This window comes from Crocodylus porosus, unplaced genomic scaffold (genome assembly GCF_001723895.1).
Source record: "Crocodylus porosus isolate Cpor-Errol unplaced genomic scaffold, CroPor_comp1, whole genome shotgun sequence".
Classification (NCBI taxonomy): domain Eukaryota; kingdom Metazoa; phylum Chordata; order Crocodylia; family Crocodylidae; genus Crocodylus; species Crocodylus porosus.
This window is the reverse complement of record NW_017728918.1, coordinates 61,400,563-61,418,492: the sequence shown is the minus strand read 5'-3', so window position 1 is coordinate 61,418,492 and position 17,930 is coordinate 61,400,563. Positions and strand designations below refer to the sequence as shown.

General features: G+C 43.1%; 1 protein-coding gene across 1 annotated transcript in view; it reads right to left on the bottom strand.

Annotated features, from left to right (window-relative positions):
- MEI4 (meiotic double-stranded break formation protein 4) overlaps positions 1 to 17,930 on the bottom strand; it is a 47,533-nt gene that overhangs the window by 16,296 nt on the left and 13,307 nt on the right. Inside the window, exon 2 of the mRNA XM_019537656.1 lies at positions 5,106 to 5,354. Within this exon, the coding sequence (XP_019393201.1) occupies positions 5,106 to 5,354 (249 nt within the window). The remainder of the gene's footprint in view (positions 1 to 5,105; positions 5,355 to 17,930) is intronic.

The following is a 17,930-nucleotide window of genomic DNA, read 5'->3' as shown; positions in this document are numbered from 1 at the left end:
CCAACATCAGCTTGCAGGGACATGTAGCTTTCCTTCACATAGAGAGCTACACCCCCGCCCCTTTTGTCAACACGATCCCTCCTGTACAGGGTAGAGCCCTCTATACCCGTGGTCCAGTCAAGGGTGGAGTCCCACCAGGTCTCCGTTATCCCAATGACATCATATTTCTTTGCACAGAGCAGGAGGACGAGCTCGTCCTGCTTGTTGATCAGGATCAACCGGTTGTTGGCCACTGTTCTAGAGATCTCATCCTGGGATAAGAATAGGGATCCCCTACTGTTAAAAAGAAGATAACAGCTGCATGGAAGGTAGACCCAAAGGTATCTCTTCCCCTCTTGGAACACTGGCAGAATCCATGCTGTGCCTGGGGCCCACCATCCAAGATCCTCCATGAAGCACAAGGAGAGGAAGTGGCTGAGCTCCACGGTATAAGGTGAGGTTACTTTAAGCACTGGAACAGACTACCAGCGGTAGTGGAATCTCCATCCTTAGAGGTTTTTAAGACCTGGGTAGATAAAGCCTCAGCTAAGATGATATAGCTGGGGATGGTCCTGCTTTAAGCAGGGTATTGGACTAGATGCCTCTTGAGGTTCCTTCCAACCATAATTTATTTGATTCTATGCAGGTCATAGGGACTCGGAAACAAATCAACCTGTTAGTTTAACTGAACTAACTGAACTGAACTGAAGGGGGAAGTACTTTTATGGTCTTATTTACTTCCTTTCTAACTGAAGCAGGAAGGTTTCGGTGCCTCTACCAATTTGGGCTTCATCTTCCCTAAAAAAGCCAGCTTTCCAATTCTAACTGGTGAAGCTGACTGGGTTTGAGGGAGGGTTACATTCTGTCCTCACATGGAGACATTCAATCATGGGCCAGTGAGATATGCAATAAGAGGTCAAAGCAGAGACACAGGCCTTTACTTTTTCCTTTAGCTTTGTTCACTCTAGGTCATTCACCATAGTCTGCAGGGGCACTACCTACTACTTCAAACATCCCAGCAGGTGAAGTCAAGCTGAAGGAAAACATTTTTTTTCCCCCAAAAAAACCATATACAGCCTGGGACAATGTTAAGAATGAGGTAGATATGGAACCTAACAGAGTAAATTTTGAAATACAATTCAGCATTTGTCTCAGATAAGATCTGCACTGGGGCAGAAAAAGCTAGAAAGAATTTCAGAAAGCAGGGAATCCCCCCACTGCTGATGACTAACAACTTTGGTTCTGCCACCCCAGCTTCAAGCAGCATAGTTTCAAAGTTTCTAGGGTTGGAAGGGACCTGAGCAGATCATCTAGTCTGACCCCCCGCCATGGCAGGAAATAATACTGGGGTCAAACGACCCCAGAAAGAAGTTCATCCAACCTCCTCCTAAAAACCAGCAGGGTAGGAGCCAGCACCACTTCTCTTGGAAGTTGGTTCTAGATCCTAGCCGCCCTGACAGTGAAGTAGCGCTTCCTGATATCTAACCTAAACCTGCCCTCTGCCAACTTGTGACCATTACTCCTGGTCACTCCTGGCAGTGCATGGGGGAATAGTGATTCCCCCAATGCCTGCTGATCCCCCCTGACTAATTTATAACAGGCCACTAGACCCCCCTCAGCCTTCTCTTTTGGAGGCTGAACAGGTTCAGGTCCCGTAGCCTCTCCTCATAGTGCCTGCCCTGCTGTCCCCTGATCCTGCGAGCGGCCCTCCTCTGGACCCTCTCGATGCTGTCCACATCCCTCTTGAAGTGCGGCACCCAGAAATGGACACAGTACTCCAGCTCCGGCCTGACCAGTGCCGCATAGAGGGGGAGGATCACCTCTTTGGACCTGCTTAAGATGCATTTGTGGATGCATGACAAGGTACGGTTGGCCTTCCTAACTGCCTCCCCACACTGCCGGCCCATGTTCATCTCAGAGTCAATGATGACTCCAAGATCCTTTTCCGCCTCCATGCTGACAAGAGGGGAGTTCCGCAACTGGTAGGTATGGTGCCAGTTGTTCCTCCCCAGCATGAAGTAATGGATCTCTGAATGTCAGTAGGACAAACAAATTAAATTTACAAATAGGAAAAAAACCCTTTGCTATTTGCAAGAGGAGGAAGTACCTCTAAAAATTTGTATCAACTGACTGTAAGTAGTACTAATGTGAGCCAAATTAGAAGTTGTGGGGGGAAGAAAGGGGAAGATATCCCCTTAACACTTTCTGCTAAATAAACATTGGATAACTGAATCTTTACAAAGTGTCAGCCTAAAGCTGCATAAACCAAGGCAATAAAATCTACCCTTCTAACACTTCCCTCTCCAGATGTATGCTGGAGTAGTGGCGACAATCCTCTCTTTTTTGCCCCTTTCAAGATTAATAACGCCTTCCTGAGCTGCAATACCAGGTGCGAGCTTTTCAAATGTCTTTTACAGAGGCTGCTTCAGTTTCCTGCCAGCATGATCCTTGATTTGATGAGCTTTTACTGATAATGGATAAGGAATCCTCTTTCAGAGGATAGCTGAACGAATCCATAGAGAAATCAACATTTGGTAAACTGCTTTGTCTTTTTGTGCTGATCCAAATCAAGAGAGAAATTGTCATCTGACCTGAATGATTCATGCCCTTTTTCCTGGAAAAAGGCCAGGGATCTTTTCTTTGTCACATTTCAGTCTGCAGGAGAAGAAAGGAAAGAAATCTCTTGATTAATATGAAAGCTCATTTTTTCCCCATGAAATGAAGCTAGGCACAGTTCTCAGGACAATACTCACAGAGGAGAGAAGCACTGAATGGAAAATTACAAGAAAAGGCTCATTTCTTCCACTTGTCTGGCTAAGGTAATCACAGCTAAGGGTGCCACCTTGAATTAAAGGAAATCTGAAGAAAGAAACTATTAATTCAGAAGGTTAGTTGTAGCATTTTGAAAACCTGAGTTTCCAAAACACAAGAAATTCATGGAATGAATACTCAAGTAGATTGGTGGCTTTTATAAACACCACAGTAAAGAATTACATCTTATAAAGAAGCCTGTAGAACAACTTCTAATACTAAATTCTGGAACATGATTCCTTAAGCATTTTGAGACTGGCCAAATTGAAGACAGTGAGAGGACTGAATCTGAAAAGAAGAAATATTCCAGTTAATACAACTTGAGAGAAAACTCCAGGTTCTGCAGTACTAATCATTGAGTCTGTGTGCTGGATACTGCTGAGATTGTTGTAGACTAGTTCCTTATACAAGAAGTTGTCTGTGTGAGGAAGAGAGTGCAGCTTGCTTGACTGTACTCTCTTAGGTCAGATCTGAATCTGAATCTCTGAGACTGAACAGGAGGTGCAAAAAAATCAGTACCTTTGACAGAGACTCCATGCCCCAACATATCCCTGATTTTATATACTCATCTCAGAAGGAAAACCACCTGCCTGAGCAAAGCTACAATTTTACATGAAGCAATAGACCAAGAACCTTGGGAGAAATTCTGCAAAATAAGCCTAAGGCGCAGAGGCTTCAAGTGAAGTGGACTGCAGTTCCCTTGATTAGAATACCCTGCAATCAATGTGTGTGTCAGGGGTGTGGGGGTTGGGAAGGGAGGAAGGAGACAGAGGTCTATCCTGATCATATGTATGCTAGTCTTTTCAGCTTTTCAGAATATTAAGTCACTGACTGCGCAGTTGCAACAAGCAGTAGATGTTAAGTCCCATTTATTCCAATACTGCTTAAAGCAGCTCTGTGAGGTTGGGATGGGTTATGGAGAAGGAGGAAAGGAGGCAGGAGATATACAAAAAATTAAAGCAAACATACATAAAAATGGGCAAAGGGACAAGAACTAAAAAGCTGCAAAAAATTATACCTATAAACAGCCCTAAATCGGAAAGAGGAGAGGGATACGAAGAGTTAAGCAATTTGGAGTTAAAATTCACTCGTTTTCTAGAGTTGAAAGTTATTCTGTGCATTTAATAGAATCACAGAATCATAGAAAACTACATTTGGAAGGGACCTCAGGAGATCATCTAATCCAGGGGTGTCCAACCTTTTTGAATGTGGGGCCGGATCATGAATTTTTTATCACCCATTAGGCCAGCAAGCCATATTCAAAGACCTTACAGGAAGCTGTATCACATCACCCCCCTGAAACAAAAGTACAGTGTTTACTTTCGTTTCCCATTGCAGCACCTCAGGACTCAGAAAACAGCTTGGAGGGCTGCATGGCAGCTCACGGGCTGCCTGTTGAACAAGCCTGATCTAATCCAACCCCCTGCTTTAAGTCTAGCCTGGTCTTAAAAGCCTCCAAGGATGGAGATTCCACCACCTCTCTGGGTAACCTATTCCAGTGCTTCAGTACCCTCCTTGTGAGAGAGCTTCTCTTAATATCTAACTTAAACTTCCCTTGCTGCAACTTAAGAACATTGCTCTTTGTTCTGTCATCTGCTCTAAGAACATTTCTATAACTACTGTGCCACTTACCCATTCACCATTATGGCTGGTTACTGAGTCAAAAATCTATTTCCTCTCCATTTGGAAAAATAAAGGGCAGAAATCCTTGCTGTAGACAAAAAGTGAAGCTACAACCCAGGTGCAAAAGCATACGGCTAAAGATTAACCAAATTTTCTGTTCTGAGAACTTCTTAAATTGATATGAATTAGAAAATCATTACATTATCATAATCTACAGTTGTTTTTAAAAAAGAATAAAAAGCTACATATTTGCTACAAATTTTAAATTTTAAGCCTTCTTAGTGTAGTAACAGAGAAACAAAAATGAAGCTTATTAGACCATATTCCGAATCTAAATATGGTATATACTGATGTTCCCATTAAACTAACAACAGTAGTTATACTGTAAGTATCTGAAAATTTGCTGTTGTCTGTATATAGTAATAACCCAGATTCTGAAGACTCATAATATAAAACATTTTCTCCTATGCATAACATTTTATAATTTCAGGATAAAATCTCAAATTCACTGGCTAATTCCTGTCATAACTGAAATTAATGTCTCACTATCGTAATATTTTAGAAAAACAAATTTTAAGTCCTCACTAAATGCAAAAATGCAAGTGTCTTATCTATACATGACAAACAATGTTTGATGTTAAGAATAAAAAACAGCACCTTTTCCTTAAGTGCTAATATAGTGAGAGACTTACCATTTTCCAAGCAGAGCCTTGGACAGATTTTGTTCAAAAGAATTTCCTGACGCAATCGAAGAACTTCAGCTTCTAATGTTTTAATTTTTGATCTCCATTTAAAATCTTGTTCAGATAGAATTTTGGCAAGTTGCTCTGTGTATTCTTTGCAGCTTTTTTCTGGTGGTTTTGAGTGGATAATTGCTAAAGCCAGTGCCAACTTTGATATTTTCAAGTACCAGACTTGATCTTCTCTTCTCTCTTTTATTCCTATCAGATAAAAAAAGTTTGACTTTTTAATAAGTGAGTTATTCGGTGAATGTTCTTTACTGAAGGGATACATTCCACAGTGAGACCAATTATCTTATTTCTCCTCTGGCCTTATATCAATCAACAGAAACAGCCACACATCTAAACAATCACTTCTAGTTTAAGTAGTAGTATGCCAGCAGTATCAACAATAAAATTTAGTTTGGCAGTTGAAAGTTATAGCATGAATAGCACCTTAATGAGGCTAACCTAGGTGGAAAATAGGTCAATGCAAATTTTATCATGTTAAAAATGAGTCCATTGTAACCACTTAGTGGCAGATGATGCTCCACATAATACCTATTTTATGCAGTACTCAAGTTTTTAATGTGTACAAAAATATAGGGACAATTTTAAAAGGGGCTACAAGATAGCAACATCTTTCCTTTTTGGACACCTCATACTTCTGGACCCATGGTAACAACTCCATAATTTAGGTCCATTATTTCCAAATGGATCTGTACACAGAACCTTGACTTAGATCATCTTGCAGAATCTAAATTTTGCAGAGAAACTGGAAGTTAGCTACAACTACATTTTTTTTAATTACTACCACCAAATGTCCACAATTAAATCTACTGCATTTGGAGTGCCTTTACCCATGTTACTTTTTCTGTAAAGCTATATTACTCTTTACAGATATCAAAGTCCCTACTTTGTAACATGGTTTTTACACAATAGAAAAAAGGGACAAAATGGAAATTTTCAAGATAAAGAATATGGCGCTTGCAGGAAGAGATTTGTAGCAGCAGTACTATGTATAGAAATACTGGGGCAGAGAAAAGTCACTCTAAAGAAGAAAGACGCAAGCTGAGTCAAGCATGGACAAGTGTTTTGGCAGCAGAAATAGAGGGATAGGATGGAGGTTAGGAATAATGAATGGGAAGAAATGAAAGGGTATATCCCAATAAATTAATTTGGTTAGTAATTCTTGAGCAAATATTCATTCAATACTTCATTGTAGCTTTTATTTTAAAATATTATCATAACATTGAAGTAGGGCTGTCCAAGGTTCAGCCCTTGTTTCTATACAAAATTATTCCCAAAATGGCAGTTCAGGTACACATACAGTATCTACCCAAATGTAAGAGGACTCTGAATTTAAAAGGACCCACCCCCCAATAATTAGATTCTAAACCAGAGGTGGGCAATTATTTCAGTCGGAGGGCTGCTTACTGAGTTTTGGCAAGCCATCAAGGGCTGCATGACAGGCAGCCGGGGTGATAAATATTAATTTTCTAAATTTCTGAGGGGCCCCGCAGGCTGGACAGAATGGCCACCCCTGTTCTAAACATTAAAAAATTATAATTTTTATACAATTTTCCATATCTAGAATATAATTTTTGGAGGGTTCTCTTAAAGTCATCCTTTATCACCACTGCAGAGGCAGGTACAGGCAACTCAGGGGGCAAGTAGTTATGAGCAGTAATGTGGGTTCCCCAGAAAATTTTGAATAGGAACATTTTCTGAAAATTTTTCTAATGTCCTAAATAGAGCATGATCTGAGTTAGCATGTTTATTTGATTTATATTTTGTAAACAAAACTAAAAAAAGGACCCCATGTAAATGTTATGTCCCAATAGCCACAACTTTTGAACTGAAATATTTGGTTAGGAAAAAAAATAAATAGAGCATACTTAATCTAGTTTAAATGTTATATTCAAACAAATTCAAAGCTTTAAAATTATTTTTATTGGAATACTTGTAAAAATGTAAAGACAATACACAATAGCATGTACTTCCCTTACACTGTTTAAATTTAAGAAAAGAAGGCACTGACAACTGTTGACACACTAATTTTGGCATACCCAAAGAACGGTGCATGATATGCTGTGATTGTCTACTCATCTATTTAACTTTCTTCCACTGAGGTCATTGTGGCACCTCCAGTTACACTGTCACTATCTGTATAGAATCACTTGCACTACCTATTAGTTCCATTTCAGAATCAGACTGAGGCAAATCTGATTCAGAACTACTTGAACCACAATGTCTTTTGCTAAAGGATGGTTTTACCAATGAGTCCATGGGCAAAGGCAACTTATCATCACGCTTCATCTTCTTCACTAATTGTGCTTCTGATGGATTCTCTAGAAGCAAGAGATTTTGAAAAATAGAAACAAGCTTAGTGGTGTGTTCATTTGTTAGTCTAGTCTTCCTTTTTTGTCTTGATTGAGCTGAAAGCCTTCCAGTTCCATTCACAAGAAGCTGCTGTTAGTGGAATGCTTAGGATTCTTAGAGCAATCCTGGATGTTACAGTATACCTTCCACCATATGAAAGGAGACATATTTTCTGCTGCCTGCCAAATGATGTCTTTGCTCCAAAGTTTGTCTTTTGTGCAGTACTTGGCAATGTCTGTCATCACAGCTATTTCATCAGTGTTGGGGACATTCTTAGGTACTTCCATAATTGTATCGAGAGCAGTAGATAATTCATCTTCTGATACATGTTTTCCTCTGTGTTGAGGATCCAAAAGGTTTGCTGCTAGATGAACTGAATGAGAGCAAAACTCATATCTCTTAGTAAACATTTGTTTTACTACATGTTCTTTAGATAGAGGTGAAGAAGGCAAAAGCTCAATTAGATTTTCATTCAGTTGTCTGAAAATCTCTGGAATATTTGAAAGGCTTGGTGTATCTCCTTCAAGTTTCTTGATAGCCACTGAAAGTGGTAGTAGAAAATTGAACGCTCCTTGAACTTGAACGCAGAACACAGTGATGTCGAGAATCCGCTTCCCTATGTTCACGGGAATAATCTGGGATAGTGTGTCATCTATTGAAGCACACTGCAAACACTTCTTTGTGCTCAGCAAACTAAGTAAACGCTTTGTGGCTGAGCCCCATCTAGTTTTTCCTGGCAATAAAAGTGCATTTTCCTTCCCCTGCTTCTCTTTCTGTAATTTCTTCAAAGTCTGATTAGCAACATGATGATTGTTGAATACCTTCACAATTGCTTTGTAGTTTGCCCATATTGTCTTCATTGTATTCACACTTACTATGTCCTTTGCCAGAAGATTCAACCCATAAGCAAGACAGACAAATACTATTAAATGAGGATACTTTGCCTTTAATATTTGCCATGCAGTTTTCATGTTACTCGCATTATCAGTTACAAGGGCTTGCATCCTGGAGGGACCTGCACTTTCAGTCTCTTCACTCAGTAATTTGGCTATGTATTCACCTGTATGATGAGAAGATTTGGTAGCAATTGCTTTCAGGAATATTGGTTCATGTGTTACTATAATGTTCAATAAAGGGTTTTCTTGTATATCAGTCTATCCATCTGACATCAGTCAGTGATTCTGCTTGACCAATCCTTTGAATAACCATTGTTTGTACTCTGTCATACTCTCTATCTAAGAGAGAATGTGATAAGCAATAACGTGATGGTAACTTATATGATGGGTGAATTAGTTTGTACTGTTCCTTCCACTATAGATTCAGTTATGGAAAGAGGTGTACCACTTGCAAATATAGCTTAAGCTAATGTCTCATATGCTTTTTATTAATCTTCTTTTGCATTTTGTCCACAAAGCTTGATAAAAAGTTTGACCGTCTTGAAAGATACTCATGGTGGATCACATATCTGGTGCCTGTGATCTTGAAAGTGAGGATCCTACTTCTTCTTCCCCCCAGATCCAACAGCTCAACATTTTCATTTTGCATTTATTGCAAATATGCTATTTCACTTGAGCTACCAAGTTCCTGCAACAAAAGGGGGAACAGATTTTTATTTTAGCCTATTCTAGTCTGGCCTCATCCATCAGAAGGAGAAGGAGAAGCAGCAGGGAGCTTGCTTCCCCTTTCCCTGCTAGAAAGAACACTCTGCTGCTCACCTTGCTGCTCAGTTGCCCTGGGACTGCAGAGCCAAAAGAAAGTATAGTCTGGCCTCTGCCACTGACCAGAAGACTAAGGTCACTCTGCTCGGTTGAAATAGTTAACTATTTATCTATTATGTAATTTAAAAATATATATATTAAGCCTAAGCCACTTTGGGTACGTAGTGCAAGCAGAAAACCAGGCTGCAAAAATTTTAAATAAATAAATAATAGCCCAGAGTTGCCTTAGCATCTTTTAAAATGATGTTTTAAAACTATATAGATGCTAGTCTGTACTGTGTGTTGTTTAACATATTAGTTTGTTTATGCACATAGGATTCCTGAAGTAGACTTTTCTCAGATATTGTTGTTCCAACACTTGGTTGTATTAACTTTATGTATATGGCTTGTACTCTTTCAGGACACTTCCTACATATTATTAAATGTTTCTTCATTCTTGTTGCATTGTTAGCATCCACCTGCCTGCAATATTTACATCTATCAACTTTCTTCCTTCTTTCAGTGGCTTGAAATTCACTATAATGATGTCACACTAGTTTTTTTCTGATTCAGCATTATTATGACTACTTCAAAGCAAAAGTACTAAAAAACTAATACATCTTATCTAAACACTTCCAACTTCTCCAACTTAAGAAAAGAAATGAGACACTCCTTGTGTTTGCTGAACTGATAGTGAAACAAAAATTAATCGCAGTTTTAGTTTTGCATTAACTTGCTGTCTGAAATGACATAAGAATTTCAGTTGGCCTGCACAGCCAATTAAGTGAATTCATAACTTGATTTTTGGTTTGGATTATTATGTGAGTGTTTACAAATCAATAAATCATATACGTACTCTCTCACACACTTGCTAAGGATAATCACCTGAAAAACATAAATTACAACTTTGAACTTCCAAGCTTGCCTAAAATTGTTTTGATATTTATTTATTGTTACTAATGAATTTTATGAAACAATGAATTATTTTTAATGGAAAACTTTCTACAGAAAAAGAAAGCACTGGACAATTTTCCAGAAAATGTTCCATTTTGGAAAATTTTCCACCCCACATTTCTGGTTGTCACGGAGTGGGACCTGGGAGCGGCCGTGAAGCTCCCTAGTGCCCCCTGCCGTGTCAATTAAGGTGATCCAGCACCCTCGACTCGCCCGCCACATCTTTGGTCTTATGAGTTCAGTTATGGGAGGCTGCCTACTTGCACCTTTGACACCGCGCCAATGTTACCTCCGTTCCTAGTGGGGTGCTCTCACCCCAGCCTTATGGACAATGCGTGCCTCCTGCCTCCCCTTTAGCATGCCCCAAGCCTCACAGCTGTTCCTGGACGTTCTTGGGTCCTTGCCCTTCGGCGCCCCTCTCTGGCGCCCCGGGCTTGTCTTGCACCCGGCGCCCCTTCTCTGGCGCCCCGGGCTTGTCTCGCACCTGGCGCCCCTTCTCTGGCGCCCCTGAGCTTGCTGGCCCTCTCGGGCCCGCTAGCAATACTCTTCCAATCAGGCTCAGGCCGCCTGAGCCTTACCTGGCCCCCTTGACCCTTCGGGGTCCTCTCTAGTCCACACCCCACTGGGTGTCTGACGGTTACTTGCGCCTGCTCCTGGGGCCTGTGCACGCCTCTCGTGCCCGTTGCCCCCCTCTGGGGCCTATGCCACGCCTCTCGCACTGCACGCCCTCTCAGGCTGGGGCCTCAACCCCTACACGCCGAGCGCCTCTACGGCACTCGCTCGCCGTGCCTTCTGTGGCACTAGAGTCCCCAGCACTGTGGAGCCCTGTGGGACTCTCTCCTGGTCCTACACCCGGTTGGGGCTCAGGTGGCCCCAGCAACCAGCACCTGGGCTGCCCTGGTGATTGGCAGCTCTCTATTTCCTTTTAGACATGGGGCACCCAAGTGCCCCCGTGACACTGGTTATGGGCAGGAGTCAAACCACCAGACTCCCTTGCCATCTGCCCCTACAGCCACTTGGCTCCCCAGCTGCCTGTACCCTCCCACTGCCTATGCACCCCACACCTACCTCTACACTGCCTGTACCTCCTGCTGTTGACCCCCTACAACTTGTCCCCCAGTGCCTGCCTGTCACGACTTGCCCCCTGCTTCTAGTGTCCAACCCTGCCTTCCACCTTGACACCTACCCCTCCCCAAGGTGTCTGTATCACCCCATGCCCCCTTCTGCATAACCCCTTGCTGCCTGCCACCTGTGCCCATCACCCCTTGCCACTGCTTACCTTCCCCTTGTAGCTCCAGCTGTAGCTCTGGCTAGGGCCCTGCTCCGACTAGTGGCAGGGAGCACAGACCATGTGCTGCCTTTGATCCCTGCCTAGCTATGCAACAAAAGTGGCAGCTTTAGCCCCCACCCTTGAGTTGGGGCCAGAGCTCCTGCCAACTCTGCATGGTTGGGCTGGGACCAAAGCTTCAAGGTCAAGGTAACCAGCAGTGTAGGGTTGTGGGGATAGGAAGCAAAGGCAGAGAGAGAGCAGAGGCTGCAGGGAGCAGGTGGGGGCCAGCAGCTGTACCTCTGATTCAAGGCTCAGGGTTGGAGTCAGAGCTACAGCAACTTCCTCCCTCATTCCCACTTGTACTTAAATATAAAATGAGGGGCTTCCCCCCATGTTGAACAGAGGGACCTCACCTTAGATTTGAGTAAATATGGTATGTTGTTTTTACTAATAGCAGAAGGCACAAATAAAAGATCAGTTTCCCATTGTAACTCATGATTTTTCACAGGATGCGCCATGATTTACGATTCTCCAGACCCAACATAAATTCGTTGTTGGGGTCCCAGGGGCTAGTGAATCAAGTTGCTGTTTACTGAACCTGCAAGCCTGAAGCCACTGTCCCCTAGAAACAGCTCCTCTACCCTCCCAGTCCCAGTGCTGTTTTCAGAATGGGAGGGGAGAAAGGGAGAGGAGGGAGCACATTCTGGGGGCTCCGCTGGAGGGTAGGGTAGATGGACCCTCCACAGCTGGTTGAAAAAAATCCAGGCCAAACTCCCCTTTGCTCCCTTTCCATTCTTATAACAGTTCTGGGACTGGGGGCTATACAGGCAGAAGTTACTCCATTTTAGATAAACCTGATGCAACGAGGGTTCAGAATTTTGTGAGATTGGACCCTTTTAACTCCACAGCAGTGCATTTCTGTTTGGTCATGGCTGTAGAGTGCTTTTAGGGGCCAAATTGGACAGAAACTATTGGTTCTGTCTGCGCCAAGAGAAAATGCAAATTGGGTATCGTAACAATAATTCCATGTGCCTAAAAACTTTGATTTACACGCTCTGCTGACTTCCTATTAGTACTGCTTCAGAAGCCTAAAGTACTTAACCAAGATTACTTCAACTGACATCATTTCAACACACAAGATAATTTTACTTATACCAGAAATCCTACCCAAACACACATCATGATAGCTCAATTTTTCTTTTACTTCAGGAATTCTAAACATGCCAGGATGTTAGGCAACAGATGAATCCCACTGGGATTTTCTGCAAAGCTCTGGAAAAAAATAACCTGATGATGCTCATTTGCTTGTTTATGCAAAGTGTCTATCCCACTCACTTATTAGTTTTAATCCAAGTTAACAGAAATTTGGATGCTAACCTAATGACTATCCAGTCAGTGACACTTCTGACAGTCAAGATGCAAAGACTGTGTGATGCATTTCCAAATAAGTATGTAGACTTGAACATACGTAGTCAATTAAATTATTTTATATATATATATATATATCCACACACACTATATAATCCATACTATTATCCTCTTCTCTCAAGAACTACAAGGTGACTTTAAGTGAAGATCCCAGTACCCTACTCAAGATTAAACAACATCTACAAACAGTAATTCTCATAACGGTTTTGTAAGGTGCCTAAAACATAGTTCCTTGCTCATGGATACAAAAATAGGCAAATATTGGCTGACTGGTCAAAATTAAGTTTGGAACATCTAGAATTCAAATTCTCAGGCCTAAGCTTAAGGATCTAAAGGCTTGTTTTGGCAATGCGCGACACACTCAGACCTCAATACAACAAAAGTACTTAAGCACATGTTTTACTGAAGCCAATGCAACTTATTCATGTGCTTGAAGAGCTCTGCTAAATTTGGGATCAGAGTTCAGGATTTAGCATTAATCTAGAAAAGTGCTGTGTTAAGCTAACAGAGGCACACTTTTGTAATATTTGCAACAGATAATTGACATGTGTAAAATGCATTCGCCCTTTAACAATCCAACCAAAGGCCAATTCATCTAATTCAGACAGAAATGACATATATCTACTGGCAGTATGGCACAAGTGGATGATAGAGACTAATACAGTTATATTTCCTTATAAACTACCAAACACAGTATAGAAAAGACCGGTACGTATATCATAAATCTCAAGAGACCCTTAGGGCCCATCCTTCTAGAGATAAAATCTAAAGATGAAACTGAGCTGTCAGTAACAAATACTTAATTTCACTTTAAAACCTCTGAAACATTTTATCTATACAACTTTCTTTAATGTGATATATAGAGGTAACGCGTTGCATTAAGTCAATATTACTATGCATCCAGGATTCAAATAAAAACATTTATCAATCAAGTGCATAAGATTTGGAGATATAGTCTTTTGAAAATGTGATTTTTTTCAAAGCAATACAATGGAATTCCCTATTTTAATTGAGAAGTGAAACACTAGGTAGAAACTGCAGCTCAACTTCAGCATATAAAACCTATTTTTTGTATTTCCTTCTAATCATAGTGTATGTTGTTTATATTTCTTACTGAAGTTACATACATAGTGTAAGGACGTCTACAAGTTCATTAATGATAATGAACTTAGATAATGAGTAATAATAACTAAATGTTAGTACTATATGAAGGAAGTAGTAAACTAAATGCTCATTATCTAAATTACTGCGTAGTAGTGCCAGCACATGGTTATTTAGTAATGTTTACTGCACATTAGCCTAATAACACTGCACAGTAAGCTGTCAGCATGGTTCTTGCCATGACATGCTACTGTGCAATGTCATTAGGCTAATGTGCAGTAAATGTCTTATATAATGTCCCAGGAAAGAATGGAAGAGAGAGGAGATAAATGGGAAAACTAAGGAAAAAGAGAAAAACCACTTACCTGCAACAGGAGCCACGGCACAGCAGGGACAAGAAGAGAAGCCCGCGCAGCTCATCAGCTGCACCTTTATTCAGCTGGGGCTGGCTGGTGATTTCACCAGCAACCGCCAGCCGGTGAAAATAAAAATGGTGGACGGCAGAAAGAATAGCGGAAGGGGAATAGAGTGGAGCAGTGTGTGGCCTCAGGACCCACACCGGGAACCCATCAGGAGGGGAAGAGGGCCAGACGAGGAGTCAGAAGAGACTCCTTGTCATAAGCCCAACAGCAGAGGCAGCGGACAAGCCACCACTGTGGAAAGCAGGCTGGAAGCAGCCCCTGTAAGCTGAGACAACAGCAACAGCAGAAACAAGAGAGAAAGGCGTGCTAGAATCTACAGTACAGTGGGGGGGGGTGGCGGTATTGGGCACAGTTGGGAGAAGGAGGAGGTCACCGTTGGAAAAAGCCCAGCAACAGCCCAGGGCGGGTGCCAGACAAGCAGGGCACCTCCAGCACATATAAAAGGGTGACCAACCCCGCGTAGGGGAACAACGGAACACTTGGAGGAGGAAAGCTGCAGGAGGGAGAGAAGTGTGGTGGCCAAGACTCATGAAAGGAGCCAGAAAGGCAAAGCAGACAACCCATACATGGGTAGACTAGGATTGTGCTAGTAAGGGGGAGGTTCCCCCTAGCTATGCTATAGGGGAGCTAGGCTCCCATGACCCCTACTGTGAGAAAGCAAGGAAGGGAACTTTCCTAATTCCCAGCAAAGCGACAGAGTCAGTGTCTTGTGTTTTCTGTTATGTGCTTTTCTTTTGTTTCCCCTAGTGAAGGGGTTGTGAGAGAGAGGGCTAGGGAGCATAGCCCATAGGGCATCAGGTGATGATTTGAACCCAAGGGCCGGAGCGTTTGGGGTAAAGTGCAGGTTCTGTGATCAGGACCTCTGATCACAGAAGACCCACAAAGGGGGTAAGCAGAGCAGGCTCCAAGAACAGTACGCCGATAAGAAGAAACCCAAGAGGCACCATAACTATAGGAGCGAGGGGATGTGGCCGGGAACCCGGTGGGATCCATCAAGGTGGCGTGAGGCCGGGGCGTAGTGGTGGTGGAGCCCCACAAGTGCGGCAAACCACGCTGCAGAGGGACCCAGGATAGTCAGCCCCTGCACTAGGAACATTCAAAGTCATAGCAGGAAAGATAGGGGAAGACGAATCCTGGAGGGAACAGCTACTCTGCCAATCATGGTAGGCGGTAAGACATACGTCACCCATCACTCAGACTAAGGCCGCACATGACAGGGTGCTGGAAACTCGGCAGTCACATATAGAGATCCACTATGATACTTCTTCCTCAGCCAAAGATATACCATGCTCTTTAGAATATGGGTGCTTGACCTCTGACCCATTGGCTCTGTACAGCCCATGGAGCCATGTGATCCAAATTATGCGGTGCCCCAGATGTCCTGGAAATTTGGCAGGGAGATAGGAAAACTGCCACTGCTCCCTCACTGCCAGATATATAACTCTATGGGCTAGATGATCACAGCAGCACACAGAGATGAGGCAGCATGCCTGAAGCAAAGCATGTGATGCTGGCATGGTAGGTCCAGTCCACTGAAGCCAGAACCAGGGAGGCAGGCCTGACACAGCAAATGCAAGGTCAGTGCTGGGGCTAAGGCAGCAGGACCTGGCCCCGTGCATGCCAAGATCAGACCCATGGACTGGATCCAGCCCACCAACCCACTGCACACCACTCAGCTAGCCCACAGGATCAAAAGGTTGGGAACCACTGCTTTAGAGTAATGGCTGTATGAAAAAAGAATTAATTTAGCTCATTATTTCTTATAACCAAGTAACTGGTAGAAAGAAAAACTTCTAACTGCCAACCTGCTTTTGGATTCCTGCAACTGCCTTTTGGAATTAAAAGAGATGTTGCTTCCAATTTTTCAGATCTTCTCTCACTTCCTATTTCTTTTAATCTTCCTCCCTTATGACCAAAACAAGAGCACTACTTACTCCTGTACCATTGCAGCTCTCATCCTTCTTCAGATCAACAATAATCTAGTCCCTTTCATCACTAATTTCAAAGAAATCCTAGATTCCACTTTTGGCTTTAACTACCTATTCATCCTCAGTTATGTTGATTACTTCTAATCCTATACTCTTTACTACAGTAGAATGACAATGCTAACCTACAAGCAGGGAGATATTATGATAATCTGTTCATTAACTGGGTTAATCATCTACATGGACCCAGAAGAGTAAGATTTGTACTCAGACTGAGTGGTGGCAGATCCAGGCCATGAAGCCAGGTAATCCACCCTACAGATGTCCCCATGGGTCCAGAAATTTGGCTGTGGGGGGAATGTGTCAGTTCACAGGGCTTAACTGACCCCACCTGGGCTCATCTTGCACAGAGGGATTGGACCCCATTCTCACATGGCTGGATCAAGCCAGGGTCCAATCCAGCCACCTGGAAATGGCCTAGCCAAGGCCCAATGCAGTCATATAGGTAGGGCCCACATGGGGCCTGAGGCATCAGTGTGGGAACTGCCTCTGGCTAGGCCTTACCCATATGCCTGCATCAGGTCCAGGCTGGGTTAGCACTGTGCTCCACATCAGGTCCAGAGCTGTGATCCAGCCTGTGAGTGGACCTGCGACCACTTATCCAGCTCACAGGCTAGATTGGACACCACTGGCTTAGAGTTTTAGAAATGAAAAGAACTTAAATCACTGTGGGACTATACATGCCTTGGCACAATCCTGAATTCTGTCCATGCAATTCTCAGGCATTCAAGTCAGAAGTCAGGGCATCCTAAAATAAATTGGGCCTAAAATGTCAAAGTAGAGTAATAGAAAATGCATTCCTGATTCAAATAGATGAGAGTTTAGTTTTTTGTGTTCCAGCACTGAATGTTTTAAAAATGATACTGCATATTATAAATAAATAGTGGGTTTTGCCGGGGTTAGGAAGAGGTAGCCACTCTACCCTCTACTACAGGTGAAACCTTTTAAACTGAACCTAAATAATAGTATATAAGAACAATCAGAAAACTGTTTTTTAAGCTTCTGTATTACCAAATTGGTCTGTCACTTTAATGGAATGACTATTCTAATATAATAAAAGCCTTAGTCTGTCCGTCTGTCTGTCTGTCTATAACGCTCTTGGCCAACTGCACACGTGCCAAGAGGGTACATGCTGATCGGCTGCAAGGGTGAGGGAACTGCCATGCCACCCCCTTCCCCAAATAGCCAGCAGGGAGGGGGAGGTGGCAGGGAAGAGGGGAGGAAGGGAGGGAGGGAAGCAGGAAGGAAAAGGGGGCGGTTCCCAGTGTCAGTTCCCCTCCCCCACTGCTGCCGCCACCCAACCTCAACAACAGCCGGCAGAGAGGGGGTATACCAAGGGGCAATAGGGAGGGAGGGAGGAGAGGACATGTTGTGTGCCACCAGGCGTCAGTGGCCACCACCCTGTGCAAACTCCCTTCCCCATGATTCCTGGGAGCCAGCAGTGGCACAGGGTGAAGTGGCAGGGAATGCCAGGGGTGCACAGGGCTACACCAGGTGGGGGCCCATGGGGCTGGACACGGGGGCAGGGGGTGCACAGGGCCAGACACAGGGGGTGGAAG